Consider the following 19,080-nt stretch of genomic DNA (forward strand, 5'->3'; position numbering starts at 1 on the left):
TACATAGAGAGACTTTGTCTCAAAAAAAAAAAAAAGGAATCCATTCCTGACAATGTCAAGAAGTCCTCTGGTCTACACACAGTTACATATATGTATCCACATGCACACATTAACACAATCACACACACATCCACAAATCAATCAATAAAAAATTTAAATGATCACAATGAATACATAAAATAATTCTAGTAACCCACAGAATCAAGAGGTGTTTCTAGAACGAGTGCCCAACCGATGAAAGAAACACAGTGTGGCCCATCAGCATGTCATCTCAGAGCGCTGAAGACCACAGACAGGCATCAACAGCTTGTGAAGAAGCCACCCAGCACGCCAGTCTCAAGTCCTCAGAAGGAGGAAAGAGAAGACAATGCAGCAACGTCAAGATTTTAGTTTAAAAAAACGCAGACAGAACTCCAGGTTTGAGGCCAGCCTGGGCTACACTGTGAGTTCAGAACAGCCAGGACTATTACACAGACAAACCTTGTCTCAAAAAACAAGCAAACAAAAATGTGGAGCAAATGAGTGTCCAAACAGCAGAAACATGAAAGAGGACGAGGAGCTGGAGAACTGCTCAGTGGTTAATACCATGCAGTTTCTCCAAGGTCCTGACTTCAGCTCCCAACACCCCATCAAGCTGGTCACAGCCACTTACAACTCCCACTCCAGAGGATTCAACACCCTCTCCTGGCCTGCGGGCACCTTAATCATGACCACATATGCATACACATACAGACACATAATTAAAATAACAAATTTTTTTAAAAAATGAAAAACAACAAGACATTTTCAGCTATGCAACCTCCTTTTAAAATTACCTCCTGTACCTCGTTATCAGAAAGTTAATCAAAATAATGAACCACAAAAGAACAAGTCTTTGATACAGGAAATAGAACGCTTAAGATGAGGAAACCAGAATCCTTGGCAGCTGAGTGAAATGAAGCCTCGGGATCAGAAGCCCAATAGAAATATGGAACAGGTTCTTTTCTTCCTTTCTCTTTCCCCCTTTTGTCCCCCTTGTTGTTTTGAGACAGGGTTTCTCTGTGTAGACCAGGCTGGCCTCAAATTCTCAGAGATCTGCCTAAGAGCTGGGCTCAGATCAAAGATGTACACCACCATTGCCCCACAGAACACATTCTTATTGCACCAAGAGAATCTAAGTTCCCAAGAAAAATGGCTTCCAGAAGAAAACGAAGGAAGGGAGATGCTCAGTGGTTAAGAGTGCCCACTGTTCTTGTGCAGGACTTGAGTTTGGTTCCCTTTACACTTCTCGGTTGGCTTATAACTGCCTGTAATTCGAGGTCTGTGGGAGATCTGAAACCTCTGGCCTCTAAAGGCACCTGCACATGTATGCACACATTCACACCCAACACACACACACACACATAATTAAAAATAATAAAATAGAAGAGAAGGAAGAGAAAGAGGTGGCAGCAGGCATAGTGACACATACCTATAATCCCAGCAGTTAGCAGACAGTACCACAGAGTGCCTTCCAGGACACCCTGAACTACACTAGACGACTTTCTCCAAAAATATAAATAAAATAATAATAATACTAGAATCTTAAATGAACAAATTAACCAAATCAGGCAGTGGTGACACACATCTTTAATCCCAGCAAACCATGCTAGTTTGCCATAAAAACTGGGTGGTAGTGATACACACTTTTAATCCCAGCACTAGAGAGGAATATAAAACAGGTCTCACACAGTCTCATTCTGAGATTCCTGAAGGCAGAATCATCATTTCAGACTGAGGTAGAGGTAAGAGCCAGCAGCTGGCTGTTTTGCTTTTCTGACCTTCAGGCTGAACCCCAATTTCTGTCTCTGGGTTTTTATTAATCATGCTACAAAGACTACCTACGCGGTCATACACAATGAAAAAAGACAGTCTTATCTCAAACAGTGACGTTAAGGACCAACACCAAGCCATGACCTGTGCGCACTTCAACTCTCACACGAAACACACACATGCACGTGCGCACACACACACTGTGGAAAAGAAGGAAGGGAGGGAACGGAAGGCAGGGAAGAGAGAGGAGGAAACAGGGCAGGAAGACATATAGAATTTTCATGCCAAAAATTGTATTGGGAGACAAAAGGGAGGTCATATACATGCAGGTGCCTATGTGAGAGGAGGATGAGACTGAAAACTACATTTCCATCTTCCGTGCCCCCAGCACGCCTTCTTCCTGGGGGCCCCCGACTGGAATGCTTTCTCCGCTGAGTGGTCTATCCCCTGTCTCCAGTGAACGTCAGAAGGCTGACCGCCTTGGCTTATCTCTCCCATGGGAGAAGAGAGAGGGAAAGACACTTAGACCCTCGGGAGACAGAAGTACGCAGGGGACTGCTGCTCTCAAAAGCCTGCTCATTCATCGCACGGCTCCAGGCACCCAGAGCTTCGAAAGCTAAATTCAGATCTAGGTCTCTACAGACTACAAACCTGCTTCTGGCCTTCCTCAAGTTCAGATTTTTCAATCAAGGCCTCTTTTATTGCTCCCTTAAGTCGTTCTTCATTGATTTCAAATACTTTAAAGGTAGTTTTCACCTAAGTAAAAGAAATATACAGTTTATAACAATTTAACAGAAAGTTTCATGTTTATGTATTCTCCTCAGGACATAAAATTTAAGCAAAGGCCCAAACAGGCCACTGTTAAAAGCAGCAAAGGCAGAACCAACACTACTTTGACACAACAAACAAACCACGATCCAGGGCCCCACCCTACCCCACCACTCATTTGCCATGTGACTCTGAGCAAATTATTGAACCTTCCGTGTACTATGCGGACAGTTTTGTTAATTACTGAAATAGGAAAGACAGAAATCAACAATTACTAGCTACTGACTTATAGGTTTATTTAATGATTTAAAGTACCACTTGTACTGCCTATTTGCCAAGCCACGGCTTTACCTGCTACCTGGTACAGAATGACCCGGAGAAACAACAACGGTTGTTGCCTTAAGCAACCTGCTGGCTGCCATGTCAGCATTGGAAAAATCTTGCCTGCTTGCCTGACCACTTTGTGGTTTTAGAATACAAACCGAACCCAGAATGAAAGCCTTACAGGAGCTGTCCTGACTTCATCCACTGATGACATCTCTTCTCTTCCACGCTTACTAGTGCCCAAGTACTTATTCCAGAAAGATCCCACACTACTTACTCTTTGTCTAAACATTAGACTGTAGGAGGCAACTCTGTTTACTATTGTTACATATATACACACAACCTCAAGAATGCTCAGCTACAGCCATAGTTTAAATCTACCCAGGGAAAAATAAATTTCATTAAAAATAACTCAAGTTAAAACAAATGCATATTTAAGATTCCCTATATTTCAAATACTAACGTAATATATTATTACCTAATGTGTGACTATTCTTGGTAATCATCTATATATGGAATTAAATAAAATTGAAGCAAACTGTGAGTAATTTTTCTTAATTAAATCATTTGAAAAAAAAGACCCACCTTTAATCCAGATCCACATTTTTCTGGTAGCAGACTATCTAAAGGACATGGAAAGAGGAAGCTTTTGCTCTTTGCCTGCTTCTCCTTACTCTTGCTGGCAAGTCCATTTCTTCACTGGCAACAGAGCCTACTTCTTTGGGACTCTGGTGTATACTGAGTATCTCATGAGACATCTAGCCTCACAGACTGAGCAACTACTGGTCTCTTGGACTCGTTGTTGGTAGACTGCCATTGCTGGACTAGCTGGACCACAAGCCTATAAGCCACTCTAATAAATCCCCCTTAAAGAGGGAAGGAGGGAGAGAGGGAGGGAGGGAGGGAAGGAGGGAGGATCTATAGATGTCACCCTGTTAGTTCTATTCCTCGAAAGAACACTAATACACCTAATAATAGAAATAACATGAAAACATAAATGTTCTTCAAAAGTGACAGACCAATTAAAGTAATTCAACTTAACTTACTTCAGCCACTTGTAATTTAAGAGATTTTGATTCATCTTCTAGAGACTCTATCCTTTTTGAAATATCAGCCATCTGGAAAGACAGTTATCAGTCAATAAGTATTTAATAAGTCCCTTTAGCTCGGAGACAACATGTATTAGTTAGGTATATTGTTAACTTATTATCAATAAAAGTGAGAGGCCAGATGAAGAGGACTTGCCAACTTGCTTATAATGTGCTCACAAGGATTTTACAAATTACATGACAATAGTACGCCTTTTCAAATTCAATGTATCATAGTACTTTTCAGGTTCAAGATAAACCCACAAATTCATATTTCAAATAATCTCACACACATCAAGATTTTCTTTATGCCAGACTTTAAATTAAAAAAACGTTATAATATTCCTAATAATATTTTTAAGTTAAATATACATATATCCATTCACATTTCCCGTCTGGCTATCTTCTGCCCTGCCATAGGCCCAAAGCAGATTCTTTAGTAACCAATAATAATAAAACATATTCACAGCATATAGAGGGGAATTCCACATCACTTCTCCCTTTCTGTCTAAATAAAAAGGAAGATTTTAACTTTAACACAGTAAAATTACATATAACAAAACAGGTATCAAGCAAGAATTATATAGTTACAACATTTATATCTACCTTTAATCATAACTAAGGAAAACTAATTATAACTATCTATTCTTCAATTCCATCAAAGACCCCAGAAGATATATTACCTATTAACAAGAAGTGCATTATAAGCAACTTCTAATAAAACTCTAGAATTGACAGAGACATCTCACTGCCTGGACAGTCACCCAAAGTTCTTCTGTAACATTGGGGCATCCATTTTCAGCCTGCAGGCCCAGAGTACCTGGCAGACTTTCCCATGAAGCAGGAAATTTGAATATCTGTTTTGCCTTGTAAGGACAAAGTTAATCAGATGCTTTCTTCTATGTCCTACAAAAAATGCCTGGCAGTTCTTTCATGAAGCAAGGCAAGTTCAGCAGTCATTTTTCTGTGGGCCCTACATGTCCAGCTTACACAGCATGCCATAAAGCAGTACAGGCAAGAGCGGTCTCTTGCCCAAATAGCTAACAAACTCTCTATATAAGGAGCCTCTCCAATACCCATCATCCTCTTGAAGTAGATTGGTGCTGCCAGGAACAGGTATGTCTTATAGTTGAAAAAAGTCTAAGTAATTAAAACATTTAAAATGCCATATTCTGTACGTCTTTGAAAGGTTTGAAGAATACCTATCCATCTGAAATATATCTTTGTACCTCTAAAAAACCACTAACATGACTACAAGCTTGACTATGATAGATGACTATCTATTAACCTGTACTTAATTATATATTACATTTTTAAATGAGCTTCACAAAAACAATACCTTAATCAAGAGCAGAAATATGCATATAACAAAATTGACCTTATATTTGTATCAAGAGACCATGATCCATACCAATACAAAGTATTCATCTCTATATCATAACCCCCTTTTAATGAAAACAACATTTATAAACAACATTTGGGAATATGGGCATAGTTCTTTCCAACCTGCTTTTTGTTGGGCAAAGTATTTAGGGGGTTTCAGGGAGACCTTTCAGGGGTCTTGGTCCATCAAACCACATTTTTTACTGTCTATACTTTTTTCTCTCTCTCTCAAGCCTACATACATCTTTTTAAACACACTAAGACACGTTCAGAGTTCTTTTTCATCTGAATCTGTCTTTATTGAATATCTGTAATCATTTTCTGACCAGAAGCGCTTTTTTCGGTTTAAATGCTAAGCAGGCATGGCTACGGCCAACTCCATGGCCCTGTCTGCTTACTCCACCGAGTCCAACATGGCAGAAGTAGTTATACTGCAAGCTCTGCAAATCATTCTCTCCCTCCAACCCCCATAGCTCCAGGGACACAGAGGGTCTATGTTTCCATTAAGCAATTTGTAACACACTGCTCAAAGAACCCATTTAAGCCGGGCGATGGTGGCGCACGCCTTTAATCCCAGCACTTGGGAGGCAGAGGCAGGCGGATCTCTGTGAGTTCGAGACCAGCCTGGTCTACAGAGCTAGTTCCAGGACAGGCTCCAAAGCCACAGAGAAACCCTGTCTCGAAAAACCAAAAAAAAAAAAAAAAAAAAAAAAAAAAAAAAAAAAAAAAAAAAAAAAAAAAAAGAACCCATTTAAGTGCAGGATCTTCCCAAAGAGCCAGAGCTATTTGTGCCACCAGCACCAGCATGAACCAGGAAGCCATTTCTTAATGAAGTCACGCAGTTTTTTTGCTGCTAATGCTGAGTCAGGAAGACCTCTCTTAAAGGAATCGTGCCTCTAGCAAAGAGCCCGCCTGAGAAAATGCTGCTACCATGAAGCCATGTTTAACTCTGTGTGTGTGTGTGTGTGTGTGTGTGTGTCTAGAATTCATTCCAAGCTCTCTCAGGTTTTATGTGGATGTAGCTGGCCCATGATGGTGTGCCATTTTGTAGTGGGAGATTGCTCATTTGTTTCTTTGCCTCCCAGTCCCGAAATAATCACACAGAAACTACATTAATTACAACACTATTTGGCCAATAGCTTAGGCTTCTTATTAACTAACTCTTTCATCTTAAATTAACCCATTCCTATTATTTTGTATATTACCTCAAGGCTCATGGTTTACTGGTAAAGTTCCAGGGCATCTTTCTCCTTAGGCAGCTACATGGCATCTCCTTGACTCCACCTACTCTCTCTCTTTTTCTCTATCTATCTATCTATCTATCTATCTATCCATCCATCCATCCATCCATCCATCCATCTATCTATCTATCTATCTATCTATCTATCTATCTATCTATCTATATTCATATTTCCTGGCTATATTCTGCCCCTTCACAGGCCCAAAGCAGCTTCTTTATTAACCAATGGTAATAAAACATATTCACAGCATATAGATCCTTCACTAGAAATGATTATTCAAGTTATATTATTTATGTTACTTCCACAGCAAATATGGAAATATGGAAATTTTCTTTGTAAATGTAAATGTATGAGAGCACCAAGTGTTGGGGAACACACTTGCAATCCCAGCTCTTAAGAGGCACAAGCAGGAAGATGAGGAATTTGAGGCCAGTCTCCATTACACAGTTATACAGACTGGGCTATAAACCAAGACTGTCTCAACAAGGAAAAAAGAATATGCAAAAAAGACCTCTGATCACATCTGAAAAGTGAAAGATTAGATCTGGAAATTTTTGTTCTCATGGTCTTCTACATTATATTTTTCATGTGCCTGAGTTTTTTGTTTTGTTTTTTTTTTCCTTTGTTTAGATTTATTATTTGGTTGGTTGGTTTGGGAATTTTATTTATTTATTTATTTTCATTTATTTACATTTTTTAAGATAGTGTCTCTTCTCCCTGTGCAGGCAAGGCTAGCCTAGAACTCCTGACTTGTCCTCCCAAGTGCTAGGATTACAAGCTTGTGCCACTATGGTTGGCTTACATGTAATCTTTTAATCAGTATCAGTATTTATTCAATATTTAATCAAAAGTATTAATATGTAAAATTCATAATTTTCTTAGAATACACAAGACTCACCAACTCATCTTGTTCACAATGTTTAGCTCTCTCTTCTTCTAGCTCCTTCTCTAGAAGGAGTATTTCATCTTCAAGTTCAGATTTGGATTTTTCTAGATTTTCACAAGTTGCCTAAAATAGAAAGCTAATTTTAATAAGCTAGACATACAAATTTTTAGTTAGGGTAAAAAAATCAAATGAGTATAATCAAACAAATTTATAAACATTTTATACATTTGTTCATTTCGCTAATATTAAAATAGCAGCAGGTCAAGCAGTTGCCAGCAATTTCTATAAAGAGTGTAAGTATTTCAGGCTCCCAGCAGCTAAGCATGAGAAACAAAGACTACCCATGAAGGAATTAATATGGCTACATTCCAATAAAACTTTTATTTACAAAGACAGAAGACTAAAGAAAATCCACCGAGCACAGCTTGTCAACAGTTCTTAAGCATGTTAAAAAGCATGTTACAGGGGAAAAGGACAAGTTCGATTTAATATAAAAAAAATGTAAATCAAGATTGCATCATATTTTCCATTGAATGACATATTTTTATAATAGTTTTAATTTAAAGTGGTTAATTATTAGATTCGCTTTTGATTTTTAAATACTATAATTAACATACCTCTGATATTTGTGATCCTTCAACAAACTTGTTAAAAGAAGACAAAAGTACAATGTGTTACAGTAGTCCACACCTGTTTACCTGTATCTCCCCAAATCTGACTACCTCATGACCGGACTTCTGGCTTGAATCAAGATTACTCTGTTGGTTTGATTTTTACCTGCAAAGTCAACTCTCTGCAAAGCTTTGTAAAACTTGTATTTCATTATAGTCTGTGTCCAACTACGACTACTGTCCTTACAAATGTTTACAATTACTACAATTAGCAGATAATTTTCTAAGGTAGTTAATGTGACTGTATCTCAACTCATATTTATTGTCATAATAAACCTGTATGTTTATATTACCTGTAATACCAATATTAGATTGGTCTGAATAAATATTTCTTTGTTACCCAGTAACAACTTTTCTGTTACCGTGAATACCAAGCAGCTTCTAAAACTATGTGCTTTGTTTTGTGGCATTTGCTTTGATTTTGTGCATGTTTGTTTTTTGAGACAGACTTGGCAATCCTCCAACATTAGCCCTCCAAGTGCCGGGATGATAAGCATACCCTTTCATTCACAGAAACAAATAAATCCCTACTGGGGTAGCATTTATGATAATAATAGAGGCAAACAATACAGAGAACAAAAGGTTCTCGATGCTCGTTGAATAAACCTACAAAGAGTTCCTGAGGCTATTCACAGGTAACAAAGAAAAAAAAATTAAGGATTTATTTGGCGTCTAAACTTCTTGTGGATACTACAAGGGCATTCTAAATCATAAGACACAGACTTGCCGTGAGGACAGATGATGACACTGTCACACCAGACTGAACACAAAGACACAATGTCTATTTCCTATTTCATCAGCAGCAGGGGCAGGCTGCTTCTACCACCGAGGCTCATGACTCACTTTTCACAACCCTTCCATCTGTAATAGTATCAAGGCACTCCATCATATCCTAATCTGTCTGAGAAGAGGAATCCTTGCATCCTCTAAAACAGGAGAGTTAACTGTGTGTCTCTCAAACTCCCCATTCAGTGACATCATGTTCCGGACTGAAAGTGGCCATGACGAAGTGTGTAAACAGGGACTGCTCTGTAGACAGGGATTAAACATGTGCCACCATGCCACTATTTACATGCAAACCTCTGGTCTAATTCTAGTTAATGCCTGCTAACAAGGTAAGAAAAAAAAGTAATATGGTCACAACTTACTTGTCTCCTATTATGCTTGAATTTGTGAAAGAGTTCTATGTCTCTTTCCTGGAGCAAACTATGTCAAAAAAAGGAATGGATGGTCTCTTCAATGCATTCTTAGGAATATAGAATAAAGGATTTCTTTCTATAAATCTATAGATTCTGATAAACTGGTTATGTATCCTTCAAAACAAGTTAATAATAAGAGCTCGAATTGTTTTGTTTTCAAATGTTTTATGCCACCTACAAATGTTCTGTTTCTGTTTTTTCTATAACTTTTAAGATCCAGATACGCCATTTCCTATTTCTCTGAAATAATTATTTTTGAGAAGATAACATATTTTTAAAGTTTGTTATTTAATTAGAATCTTTTCCCTAGCTTTTAAATCATACTTTTTGGGTTGTTTGCTTGTTTTTTTTTTTTTACCTCCAAACTGTGTACTTCTGACTTCTTGTCAAAGTTGGCCTCCTTTAAAGATGACTCTAAGCCTTCATACTGAATGAAACAAGGCAACATGTGAGTAAAAACTACAAACTTTATCTCAAAGTGTATCTAAATAGACGCCTAAAAGGCAAACAATCTATCTCCACACATGTAAAATTCTCTTGGAGCAAAGCTGCCCAAAGTCTGCTGGGGGTGGAAACTCTAATAGCAAGTGTGTGCTAATGAGCACCCAAAGAAGTGAGAGCTCTGTCACCCCAAACAAACTAACACATGTTTACACCAGAGGACAAACAAAGCAAGCAAGGAAGATAAAATCTTTAAAAGACAAAATAATCAACAAGGAATAAAAAACTAAGAATAATAAAATATAAAACATCACAAGATTTGGCAAATCTTTAAGGGGGTGATTAAACTGAAGACTATGTTGTTTTTGAATCAAGCTTCCTGCTGAACAACAGCTAGACAACACAGCAAAGGACAGAATCTGTCTGAAGGCCTCTGAGAACTATTCAAACAGTAAAGAGAATGGGAGGAGAGAGCCCTGCAGACAGGCAAACCCAGTGTGCATTTCCCTTTCCAGTAAGAGACTCACACAGGCAGAGAACTAGGTAAGGACTTCAGAATTAGAAGCCATGAAGAAACAATGTATATACTTCAGGACCTGCTAAGTCAGATGAGCTTTAGGACAGGAGCCTGTGCTTTCCTCAAAATTTCAAAAAGTATCATCTTGATAACTAAGCAAGACAAAGACAACACAAGAAAATAGGTCAATGTGTCTGGAAACAACTACTGCAAAATTCTCAATATATTTCTAACAAATGGAACTTAACACTGATCTCAAAGAGATTAGAAATGTAATCATGTGGAATTTACCCTTGACACTGAAGCTAACCCCAATCAGTGTGATCCGTCACTTCCCCAGCCCACATGAGCACACACAAGCTTCCTCTGACCAAAAGGTTTATGTATAAGAGGAAAGACCCCCATCACAATAAAGGTCATTTATGGAAAATACAAGGAACACAACAAATGGAGGGGAAAGGAAAGCGGGGCAAGGACAGCCCCTTCCTCATTTTATTCCTCATTTGTATGCTTATTACTTTAATCTGTAATTTTTATTTTCCAATTACCTATATATACTTTTTAATTATTTTTATTTATTTATTTCCTCTAAACATGTTAGGTGTTGGGTTGGCATGCAGGAACTTGTGTCCTGCTGAGAAAGGCTCTTCTATGCATCCTTCTCCTCTAACCTAATACACAAAATTTTCTCTATTGCTTTTCATAGCTCTGACACTTACACTTTTCCTCTTTTTCTAGTGTCCCCTTTCTGATCCTTCTTTATGTCTTAAATACTGGTAAGTAATATTTTCTGTGGCTTTTCATATCTCTAACACCTTTTATCCCAGCACTGAGAAGGTAGGAGGCACACATCCAGCATACACATATACATGCAAGCAAAACACTCATACACATAAAACAAAAATAAAGAGCATTTGCTCCTCTTCCAGAGGACGCAGGTTCAGTTCCCAGCACTTATACGGCAGCTCACAACTGTCTGTAACTCCAGTTGCAGGAGATCTGACACCCTCACACAGACATACATGAAGCAAAACACCAATGCACATAAAATACAAAAATAATTAAAGAAGAAAAAGAAAAAAGAGAAGAAGGAGGAGGAGGGAGGAGGAGGAAGAGGAGGGGGCAGGGGTAGAGCTGGGCAGTGGTATGCACACCTTTAATCCCAGCACTCTGGGAGGCAGAGGCAGGCAGATTCTCTAAGTTTGAGGTCAGCTTGATCTACAAAGCAAGTTCTAAGACAGCCAAGGCTATACAGAGAAACCTTGTCTCTTAAGCCTCAGCACCTCAGAATGTGTGTTTATTTGGAGACAAAGCCTTTAAATAATAATGGATAAAATGAGGCAGTAAGACGACCCTAGCCTAATATGCCTGGTCTCCTAAGAAGACAGAGTGAGGCATGGTAAGCAGGCAGCACTATCTACAAGTCAAGGGACAGGCCACAGAAGAAGCAAAGCCTACCTATGCCTCCATCTTGGACTCTTGTTTTCAGAACTATAAGGAAATTCACTCCTGCTGCTAAAGTGGCATTTTGTCACAGCAGCCCTAGCAAGCTAACATAAGCCGAATGAAAACAGTAAATAAAGTCTCTATGCGATGACAAGTAAGGGCACCACTACCCCCTTGGTAAGCAAAACTCGACACATGACACTACACCAAAATTCTAATCCTAAACCTCTACCTTCTAAGACACCAAATAAAACAGAAATGTTAGCCACAAGATATCTGCAATCCATACATCTGACAAAACTCTTATATATAAGATATAAACTATTCAAAACAAAAGTCTCACTTCTATATGACATAAGGAGAAAAAGATTATGAGGGCTTTTAAAAGGGTGGAAATGGGCCAGTGAGATGGCTTGGTACTTAAGGAGCTTGCCGCCAAGACTGACTTCAACCCCTGGGACCCACAAGGAAAAGGAGAGAACCGACTCCTCCATGTTCTACAATCACCACACAAATGCCTATTCACCAACACAAAGAGAGACACACAATGTCATTTTTAAGGTGAAAAAGTCTTAAAAATGCAAGTCCACAAGAAGACTATCTAAATGAACAATAAACAAACGAAGGTGCTCCACCTCCCTAGTCAGGAAAGATAAGCACTAGACATCACCAGGGTGGCTGCAAAGAGAAGGGCTAAGTGAGGCAGGTGCTCGGCAACAGAGCTCTGAAGGCCCTGAGTGACCCACGGAGAACCACTGAGCCCCACGCTCTCCACTGACATCGTTTTCAGACACCTCTCACCTCCTTCTGAACGAGGCTGACTTTATCAAGTAGTTTACATTTCTCTTCAATTAGTGCTGAAAGTTCTAGAGCAAGTTTTCTTTCTCTTCCTGAGAAAGCAAAAGAAAGATTATTATTATAACTAAACCGTTACAAGTTTTATTAATTATATACAAGAAGCACAGGATCTACAACAGGAAAAAAACTTACCCACATAAAATCGGCTTTGAATCTGAAACAAATATTTAACAAAATTACATTAGAACAAATACACCTTCAAGTAAATCTATATGACTTCTCCTAAGTTACTAACTTTCTTATGGCTTTACAGTGAGCATATGACCCAAAAGCATTCTATTCCCAGTGAAAACAATGCTACACAGTGGGCCTCCCACCCTAGAGCCACATTGAGCTATCATATTATAGGCTCTGAGACAGCTGCATTATAAAGACACCTGTTTAATTCCACTTAAACCCATGTTTCCTGGGCTGGAAAGATGGCACAAAGATCCTGAGTTCAATTCCCAGCAATGACATGGTGGCTCATACCATCTATGCCTTCTTCTGGCCTGCAGACAGACATGCAGGTAGAAAAGTATATACATAATAAATAAATAAATCTTTAAAAAAAGATGTTTCCCATGCACATATTTGGCCCTAAGAAAAAGTATTTTTTAATCCCAGCACTCAGGAGGCAGAGGCAGGCAGATCTCTGTGAATTCGAGGCCAGCCTGGTCTACAGAGTGAGTTCCAGGACTGACTGAGAAACCCTGTCTTCAAAAACCAAAACAAACATACAAACGCAGACCCCCCCTTAAAACAGAAAAAGAAAAGGGTGGGGTTTTGAAACTAGTATACAATATTCCTACAGAGAAAATCCTTTCAAAATTCCTTACATGCGAAAACATTTCTCTAAACCCATATTCACTTTCTAATAACTACATATTACCATGAGCAGCCCAAAACACTATGGCCTAACTTATTTCCCTGAAATAACAAGTTTCTCCAATCAGTTGTTCTGTCTAAAGACAGAATGAGGGTTGGAGAGATGGCTCAGTGGCTAAGAGCCCTTGTTACTCTTGTAGAGGACCAGAATTCAATTCTCATCACCCACATGGTAGCCCACAATCATCAGGAACTCCAGTACCAGAAACACATGTGATACACATACATACATACATGTAGGCAAAACAGTCATACATATAAAATAAAATGAATTTAAAAAACACAAACCCAGAATGACCATTCTCTTAGTCTGAGTGGTTACTTACTGATCGGAAGGCTCTCCACAGAAACAGGAGGAAGACAAGCAGTCCAACGCTAAGCACACAGATCATCATTTCCACTGAAAATCCATTGGCACTGAACTCCGCTTTCATATCTTCAGGCACTGCTGCCACGACCTTCAAGACAAAGGAAGTTAGCCTATCAACAAAGACAGGTACAGGTGGCTGAGGTCAGCTCTAGGAACATGAAATGGGCTGCCATGTAATACTAAGCAGAAAACCTCCGACCATGTTTTCTTACAACTTACAGATGTGCTCGTACTGACAGACAAGTGTGGTGTGAGAAACAGCTGTTTTCAAACAGGAGCTATGAGGAGATTCCCAGAGCTTAAACTCCAGGAAGGTTTCAAGGATAAGGCAGGGGCGGCACGTGCCTTTAATTCCAGAACTCAGGAAGCAGAGGTAGGTGGATCTTTTTGAGTGTAAGGCCAGTCTGGTCTATAGGACTATTACACAGAGAATCCCTGTCTTGAAAAAAAATGTTGTGGAATATATTAGTTTAAAATGTGTTACACTCATTTATACTGTGGAACATTTGTTTAACGATACAAAGATGTGTTGCATTCTTTTATGTTGCATTTTTTTAACTCCATAAAGCTGTGTTACTTTGCCTAAAACAACTGATTGGTCTATAAAGAGCTGAACAGCCAATAGCGAGGCAGGAGAAAGGACAGGAGGGGGCTGCCTGGCAGAGAGAATAAACAGGAAAAATCTGGAGAAGAGTAAACAAGAAAAGGAAGAAAGGAAGATGCCAGGGCCAGTCACCAATTAAGAAGGACAGAAAGACACATAGAATAGAGAAAGGTAAAAAGTCCAGAGGCAAAATGTAGTTAAAGAGAAATGGGATGATTTAAGTTAGAAAAGCTGGCTAGAAACAAGCCAAGCTAAGGCCGGGCATTCATAAGTAAGAATAAATCTCCATGTATTTATCTGGGAGCTGGGTGGCATGTCCCCAAAGAGTTAAAAACTACAAAAGAATATCAATGACCTGGGTTGGGTACTTTACACTGACTTAAAGTTCATGTTTTATCTATATGCATTGTGTTTGACAAAACATTTCCCTGCAGAGGAAAAACACAGATCTCCTATTATTCACGGTCACATATGCCAGGCTAGCTGGCCTGGAAGTGTCTGGAACCTTCTGCCTCCTCCTCTGCCTACCGAGAAGGACCAATTACAGATGCCTCTCCTCCAACTTTAATGTGGGTTCTTGGGATCTGAACTCAGGTGTCTTACCCACCAAACCATGTCTCCAATCCAACTACGGAAATTAGAAAATACTTCCGGGGGATGGTGAGATGGTTAAGAGTACTACTGGTGGTTCTTCCAGAGGACCTGAGTTCAGTTCCCAGCATCCAACAGGGTCCATAATTCCAGTCCCTGGGGATCTGACATGCTCGTGTGGCATCTTCAGGCACCGCAAACACATGGTGCAGGGGCATATGTGCAGGAGCAAAACACCCAAGCACATAAAAGAAAGGGCTTTTTTTTCCAATAAAAATAAAATGCTTTCAGATAAATTGAAAAAATACAACGCAACAAAACATAAAATACAGCTAATCCAGCGCATAAAAGGGAAATTCATAGTTGTAAAAGCCTTTCTTAAAAAGATATTGGGCCAGGAAGATGGCTCAACAGGTAAGAACTTTGCCACCAAGACTGATGACCAGAGTTTGAACCCCAGAACCCACATGGTAGAAGGAAAAAGACAGATTCCTGGGTCCTTGGATTTCCATGCACAAGCACACACACACAAAAATGAATGTAATTTTTAAGTTAAAAAAAATCAATGCTATATACCATAGTAAAAGAAATAAAAAAATGACATCAACAGATATTAAGAAAATATTTCACAAAATCAAACGCCCTCTAATAATGATCAAGAGACTCTGCAAACTAGGGTGACATTTCTCAATCTGACAAACAGCACCAGTACAAAACCCACAGCAACACCATCCTGAAGATGTGCGAGGGACTGTTGCCCTAAGATAAGCAAAACACATCCACATAGCCCACTGAAGCATGAAAAATCCTGCAAAGTTTGCAAAATCTCTCCATGTGCCTCATTACCAGCCTTACCAAAACCAAGTGTTGGTAACTGTTAGGCGTGTGTTTTATGTGTCCACTGCATGAACATACACAGAAAAGCCAGAGGTTGACGTGGAGATGTCTTCCTTCTCCACCTTACTTTTTCTGAGACAGCGGGGTCTCCTGCTGAACCTAGATTCTTGGCTAAATGGTGACCAGCAAGCCGGGGATTCCCCTACACACATCCCCACCCAATGCTAGAGCTGGAGGGCACCGCCTGTGAGGGTTCCAACTCCAGATCACACTTGCATAGCAAGGACTTAACACTGAGCCATCTCCCTGGGTCCTAACTGTTGATTTTAAGGGAGATGTGTGTGATCTGAAATTATGCCTCATCTACAGTATGCTTCTCGTACCACAAATCCCCATCTCAGTAACTTAGTGACACAGCCAGAGATTTAGGATTATTCTAGATTCTCCCCACATCGTATCCCTCTCCACAACTAATCAAGAAAGTCCTATTTAGGACCACCTTCTGTATCCTCACCACCTGTAGCACGAATTCTAATTCTAATATCTGACTTGGAGGGTCATGAAAACTGAAGGATCAGAGAAGCAGTGCAGCCAGATACTAGAGAGACTTTTACCTTAACAATGCTCAGACCAAAGGGGCGATCCTGTCCTCAGCGTCTCCTCAGACTACATTCTTAGACTGCAACTGTCTCCACCAAACCTCAGACTGCACTGATCTCTTGTCTCCTCCCGCCTTACATTCCTCTCTCCAGCCTTATCACTCCTGTATCCACCTCCCTAGTGCTAGGATTAAAGGCGTGGGATCCCAAGTGCTGGGGTCACCTTTGTCTAAACTGTTTCTCTTTTAGACAGATTCAAAGTTGTGTTTCCCAGGGTGGCCTTGAGGTAACAGATCACTCTGCCTGTCTCCAGAGTCCTGGGTGTGCCACCACTCCCTGGTTTCTAGTGGCTTAGCTCTGCAGGCTGGTCTTTAGGCAAAGGCAAGCTTTACTTAAAACACAAACAAGATATCACTACAACCACTGTCATTTCTCCTTCCTGTTTTTTTGGCCCCCGGCGTCTGACCTACATACTTTCAGGAAAATCTATCTTTTTTTTCTAAGTCTAACCACTGAAAAGCCTTCAATGGCTCTTCTGCACCCTCCAACAGTCCTTGGGTCCCACTTGTCCACAGTAAGCATCATTTCACATCACACCCTTGGCTCACTTTATGCTCTGAGCAGCTGAGCCCCTGTGCACGCTGTTTTCACATCTCCTTAAGCTATGTGCTCAGCCTCTAAAAAGACTTTCTCAACAATCTCTCCCTCCCCTTGTTTTTCATGTGTGCTTCTATAAGCAATCGGCTTCGACTGTGGATTAGTTTTGTGTGTTCTCTCCCTAGAAAGACAACATGCTGACAAGGACCAAAACTCTTAGTTCACTTAGAACCTCTATAGAGCGTTTGCATTCATGGGTAGGAACGCCCACAACACCATGGTTATCGGATAAGCGAAGCATGAGTATGGCAAGACTCCTTTAAATTCACAGAGCAAGAGGATACTCAGAACTGGTTAATCACAACAGCTGCAGTATTTAAATGGTCTTTTAAAAACTGCAATGCAGTTTTCAAAAACTGTGTGTGTTTTCCTAAACATGTCAACAACAACAACAACCACTTACACCTAAAGAGCAAAACCTCCGCCACCTGCTTACAAAATGAGAGAAAAAAAACAGATAAATACTTTGGGTCCTGAGTGTTCACTATCTCTAGAGTTTACAAGAACACATTTTACGGTAACAATAACAAAAAGGAAGAAGGCACACTACAATTAAAGGCATCTCAAAAGGGCATTATTCTTTACTGGGGAAAATAATGAGGAATTAGAATCTTGGCTCTGGCCCCGGCTAGGTGTCCTCTTAGGTAAGAAGTTTCACCGCCAAGAAACTCCAGTTTCCGGCAGCTAGAAGAACCACGTGTAACTGACCCCTGTTCAAAATAATGTTCAGGCAAACTGACTCCGGAATTGAGAACGGTGCGGGCCCCTCTGGAAGTTCCACGTTGCCTTCCGGATGCCCTAGTCCCTTTCCCCGCGACGAGCAGCAGCTGAGCACAGGCCGGGCGAGCGCTCCGAGCTCCGGCTAGCTTCCCCCGCCGCAGACGCTCGGCCCCGCCGGGCCCACGGCTCCCGAGCCCAGGACTCACCCAGCGCAACAGCTCCATAAGCAGCCGCACGCACCCGGCGGCGGCCCCGGACCCCACCATCGCCGCGCCCACGGGCGGAGGCCTCGCAGCCGGCCCGCCGGCCAGCAGCAGGCCCGGGCGCAGTCGGCGGGGCGCTGGGAAGGCGAAGGCGCCGGCGGCCGGCCCGCACCACCGCGGGCCCCGCGGGGGGAGCCCGCCTCTCACCCCCGGTCTTGGTCTCGCCGGTGCGGTGGAGACGCCTCCTCTACCTCTACCTCTACCAACTCCGCGGACACGTCCGCGCTCGCACTTAAAGGGCCCAAGCTCCTCGCCTGGGCCTCCAAACCCTGAGTAAGGAGATACAGAGCACTAAGCCTGCGACTGCAAACGCAGCCGAGGCCTCGGGAGCGGTCCCGGGGTGAAAATACACCCTTCGTCCCAGCTCCCAACGCGCTCCTGTCCTCCCTTCTCAAGCACAAAACCAACACTGCGTTGCCGGGCAGAGAGACGCTGGCCTTCGTCACAATTCCGGCCAGAACGTTCGGTGGTGCACGAGCCGGCGCGCGTCAAGCCTTCCGCGTCGGCACTTCGGACTCTGGCTACCGAAGGCGTTCGGGTCAACTGTGTGTGCGCTCCGGTCAGAGTTTAACGTCTGCTGGGCAAGCCCGCTTCAGTCCTCCTCTGCCCGGCCTTCAGGTTCACTCACCTGAGGTCGGTCACCTGGTGGGCACTAGCCAGGAGCCCCAGTCTTAAGCTCCATTAGCGCCTCGGTACCTAAATCAAGCCCGGGTGGACTTCTGCCCAGCACGGGGCGCTCACGGAGAAAGGAACTAAATGTAGCAGCTTGCCCTCTAAATTTAGGGCTCTATTTTTAGGGCCATGGCATAAGGTACTGAGAGAGACGATTTTAAGCATAAGGTTTAAAAGATAACCTGTCTCTAGTGCGTGTTTTCTTTACCAACACCTTCGTCTTATTCCCAAACTTAAGGTGTCTTCAGTTAAGCAGTTCAGAGGAGCCTGAGAGAACTTGACACAGG

The 19,080-nt window shown here is 41.3% G+C and overlaps 1 protein-coding gene across 15 annotated transcripts in view; it reads right to left on the reverse strand.

Annotated features, from left to right (window-relative positions):
• The window catches only part of Mia2 (MIA SH3 domain ER export factor 2), a 70,886-nt gene that overhangs the window by 30,921 nt on the left and 20,885 nt on the right, over window positions 1–19,080 (reverse strand). For 5 of the 15 annotated variants that reach the window (XM_075948364.1, XM_075948361.1, XM_075948374.1 and 2 more), the window contains 8 exons: window positions 13,807–13,938; window positions 12,746–12,767; window positions 12,557–12,645; window positions 9,710–9,778; window positions 8,099–8,125; window positions 7,494–7,604; window positions 3,930–4,001; window positions 2,443–2,547 (listed from right to left, as the gene is read on the reverse strand). In XM_075948364.1, coding sequence (XP_075804479.1) covers window positions 2,443–2,547; window positions 3,930–4,001; window positions 7,494–7,604; window positions 8,099–8,125; window positions 9,710–9,778; window positions 12,557–12,645; window positions 12,746–12,767; window positions 13,807–13,938 — 627 coding nt within the window. Of the gene's footprint in view, window positions 1–2,442; window positions 2,548–3,929; window positions 4,002–7,493; window positions 7,605–8,098; window positions 8,126–9,709; window positions 9,779–12,556; window positions 12,646–12,745; window positions 12,768–13,806; window positions 13,939–18,064; window positions 18,220–18,749; window positions 18,897–19,080 lie in introns of those variants that run through there. The other 10 variants (XM_075948366.1, XM_075948363.1, XM_075948373.1 and 7 more) reach the window with 7 other exon arrangements.

The sequence above is a fragment of the Microtus pennsylvanicus genome, chromosome 14 (assembly GCF_037038515.1).
Source record: "Microtus pennsylvanicus isolate mMicPen1 chromosome 14, mMicPen1.hap1, whole genome shotgun sequence".
Taxonomy (NCBI): Eukaryota; Metazoa; Chordata; class Mammalia; order Rodentia; family Cricetidae; genus Microtus; species Microtus pennsylvanicus.